The sequence below is a fragment of the Myotis brandtii genome, unplaced genomic scaffold, assembly GCF_000412655.1.
Source record: "Myotis brandtii unplaced genomic scaffold, ASM41265v1 scaffold434, whole genome shotgun sequence".
Taxonomy (NCBI): Eukaryota; Metazoa; Chordata; class Mammalia; order Chiroptera; family Vespertilionidae; genus Myotis; species Myotis brandtii.
In genome coordinates this window covers 3,253,505-3,257,109 of record NW_005366599.1, presented here as the reverse complement: position 1 = coordinate 3,257,109, position 3,605 = coordinate 3,253,505, and the positions used below count along the sequence as shown (strand labels likewise).

The 3,605-nt window shown below is 62.9% G+C and overlaps 1 protein-coding gene across 1 annotated transcript in view; it reads right to left on the bottom strand.

Annotated features, from left to right (window-relative positions):
* Positions 1 to 1,015: 1,015 nt before the first annotated feature.
* Positions 1,016 to 3,605, bottom strand: part of PARK7 (parkinson protein 7) — a 17,965-nt gene continuing 15,375 nt past the window's right edge. Inside the window, exon 8 of the mRNA XM_005874340.2 lies at positions 1,016 to 1,341. Coding sequence (XP_005874402.1) covers positions 1,181 to 1,341 — 161 coding nt within the window. The 3' untranslated portion in view covers positions 1,016 to 1,180. The remainder of the gene's footprint in view (positions 1,342 to 3,605) is intronic.

The window sequence follows — 3,605 nt, the reverse complement described above, 5'->3', positions numbered from 1 at the left end:
CCGTGGGAGCGGGGTGGTTCCCGGGGTGAACAGCTGGGAGTCGTCACCAGAGAAGGAAAAACAGAGGCTGCACCGACTCATGAAGCTCTTCACCAGCCGAGGGCCCCTCTGCATGGGAAGAGGCCTGGGTCCCCAGCTCCACCATTACAGCCGACCTCACGGCGCAGCCGCCACGGAGTCATTGCAGCCTCTTCCATCTCGTCTGCGCTTGTCCTGGCTGCACACACGTGCTGAGAGGGGTTCCGTGCGCATGCATGAGGGTGTGCATTGTGTGTGTGTGTGTGTGTGTGCTGCCCCACACCAACAACAATCCTCAGGTTCCCTAGGTGAGGTCCCAGGCCCAGGCCCACCCTCCCCTGGACGCCGGCTGCACAGCAGGCTGCTCCCTGTGCGCTGACCAACCAGCCACAGGTCTCGGGTCCCCAAGCCCTGGCTGGGTGAGGAGCCTGGCAGGACAGCGCACAGGCCTCCAGAAACCCAGGTCCCACTGGTGACCGAGATCACAGAAGGGAGTGAAGGGTGTCAGTCACAGCGGCAGGAGGTACACAGGGCGCGGCCTCGCGGTGCGCGTCTTCCCTGCGGAGCTGGCCCCACGCTGGCAGTGGAGCATCGGGTCCCCACGTGGAAGCCCCAGGAAGGACCAGGCCTGTCCCTGCGGGGTGCGGGGGCTGCACTACATCACCACTGGCTCAGTCACTGGCCTTCCCTCCCAAGATCAGGGAGCTGCCGACAGGGCCGACCTCTCACCCCTGGGCTCCATGGCATCCAGCCTCACCCTCGGGCGGGACCCCAAAGCAACCTCATTAACACAAGACACCAGGACCACTCTCCGAAGAAGGACACTCCCAGGGCTCCGTGCCGGGCGCGGGCAAAGGCCGAGTACATCTTATTAAAAACCACGCATCGCACGTGGGCACTGCCCGTCACTTTCACCCCTGAGCAACAGCTAAGCGCTGCTCACAAAGCTGATGATGAATTCAGTTTCACAAAAGAAATGGGAGACGAAAGAAGGAGCTGGTAGTTTGCTACACGTCTGTTTATTCTGCAATCGAGGTTCGGAAATGTGGGGACACAGGTGTGGGGGGATCTGAGGAGGCCTGGCGCCCCGCTTCCCCACACAGCAGCACAAACACAAGGAGGCAGGGGGACCAGCGGCTCCTGACCCCTCCCAGGGCCGCGGCTAGTCTCTCAGCACCAGCGGGGCCTTCACCTGCTCGGCCACGTCCTTGCCGCTCAGCGCCTCCACAATCGCCAGGGCGAACTCGAAGCTGGTCCCCGGCCCCCGGCTCGTGAGGATCAGGCCGTCCTTCTCCACGCGATTCTCTGAGTAGCTGTAATGATCTGGGCGGAAAAATATAAAAGGGTTACATCCTGCAGGGCTGCACTGCACAGTGAGCATCGCTCAGCAATTCCATTCCTGCTCACGCGCATCACCGGGCTCACATCAGTACAGGAAGTGAACACCAAACTCTCTGGCCAGCCCTTCACAGCCAGGCGCCCAAGCTCCCCGAGCCCAGCGGGAGCTGTGAGAGAAGGGGTCCAGCCCGGGCAGGGACAGACCAGCTGGGACCCGACCAATGGCCACACTAAGTTACTAAGTTGCCTGCAGCTGCATGCGGCGTCCTAGTGCCCAGGAAAGTAAACGCTAATGACTCCGTTTGTCATACAACAAATACTCACATGTCAGTTCTGTAACCTGAAGGGGAGAACAGCCCCCAATGTGGCGTTCAGGACCCGCCACCCCCCCAATACACCACTCTGACGTGTTGTTCTGAGCTGTGGGCACTTGAAGCAGAGCCAGTGCAGGAGGCGGCTTTCTGTGACCCCCCAGCCCCTCCATCTGCCTCCACACAGACCCTCCCAAGGAGCTCGATGGCATGAACCCTCCAGGGCTTCCTTAGCCGGGAGGGTGGCCTCTTCCCCAGGGGAGGAGGCCAGAGGCACCACCCAGACAGACGGTCACACTGTCCATCACACCTTCCAGCGGCTCCCGAGGGCCATCCATCGCCCTCAGCCGCTTTCTCCCCCCGAGGCCTCTCCCCGCTTCCCTACCGACATAGTATCTAAGTCGGAACTCAGCCACTGGAAGTAACTCACCTCCCCTGGTGTCTCCCATGGGACTACCCCTTTCCCTCTGGATAACGGGTCTTTATCAGGGCTCTGGGCCAGGGACCCCGAAGGGGAGAGGGACAACTGCTTTCCTCCTCCACGAGGTGCCGGAGGGTGGCCTCTTCCCCAGGGGAGGAGGCCAGAGGCACCACCCAGACAGACGGTCACACTGTCCATCACACCTTCCAGCAGCTCCCGAGGGCCACCCATCGCCCTCAGCCGCTTCCTCCCCCGAGGCCTCTCCCCGCTTCCCTACCGACATAATATCTAAGTCGGAACTCAGCCACTGGAAGTAACTCATCTCCCCTGATGTCTCCCATGGGACTACCCCTTTCCCTCTGGATAACGGGTCTTTATCAGGGCTCTGGGCCAGGGACCCCGAAGGGGAGAGGGACAACTGCTTTCCTCCTCCACGAGGTGCCGGAGGGAAGGCGGCTGAGGGCGGACAGTGCGGACGGCACAAACTACCTGTTGTGCACACACTTGCTGCTGCCTCCAACACACCACCACAGCGGAACATGCTGGGGGGGCGGGGGCAGGGGCTGTGGAGGGAGACCCCACACTCGTTTCTCAGGGACCCTGTTCCTTCACCCCTCAATTGGCGGTGTTTCTGCAAATACAGTAACAGGAAGTGTGCTCCTCCTCCATTTGAGCAAGACTCGGACACAAGGTGGAATTCCTCCGCACGGACTCCCCGCCCGGACGGTCACGGAACCGCCCTCACTGTCCCCATCGCGCCCCACGGGAAGCCCGTGACTGAGCACACCCGGCCTCTCCCGCTCCCTCGCCCAGAACGCTCCGCCGCAGCGTCCACACGAGAGAGGCCTCTGACCTCCTCCCCGACCCAGGCTGCTGGGGTCACGGACCCTCCCCGCAGGGACACAGCTTGAGCAAGCGGTCAGCTCCCTGGCTACTGCCCACTCTTCCAAAGGCTGGGCCCACAGTACCGACGGCCCGAGCCGGAGACTGAAGGACGCTCCGGTCCACGCCTCCTCGCGGGCTCTGAGTGACAGCCCCTCTGCCCCCCGCCCCCCACCGCCTGCTCAGCACCAAGAGGTGACCCTCCCACCGGGCAAGGCAGAGCCCCACCAGCTTTCTCCCTCGAGAGCCTTCGCCAACGTCCCCAGCACCTGAGGAGGACGGGACCCGCTCACGGTGTGCAAGGCCTCTCTGGGCCTGGCCTCGCGGACGGAGCTGGAAGGAACCAGAGGGGACAGGTGGGGAGGGGCCACAAAGAGGAAATGAAGGTCTGAGGTTCGCTTAGAGATAAAACGTCAGAACTTAGTGAAGAATTGGACACAGAGAGGCATCAAAGATGGCGCCAGCTGTCTGTCCCGGTAACTGGGCGGGTGGCGGTGCCCCGCAGCGACGAGGGACACGAATGACAGACAGGGAGGGGGGGCTGTGCTGCGAGGGGCCTCTCCGAGCTCTGGCTGCATCCTGCCACTGCGGCTGGGGCCAGGCCCAGCACACACCCTTCTGCCCCCCCCCCCCCA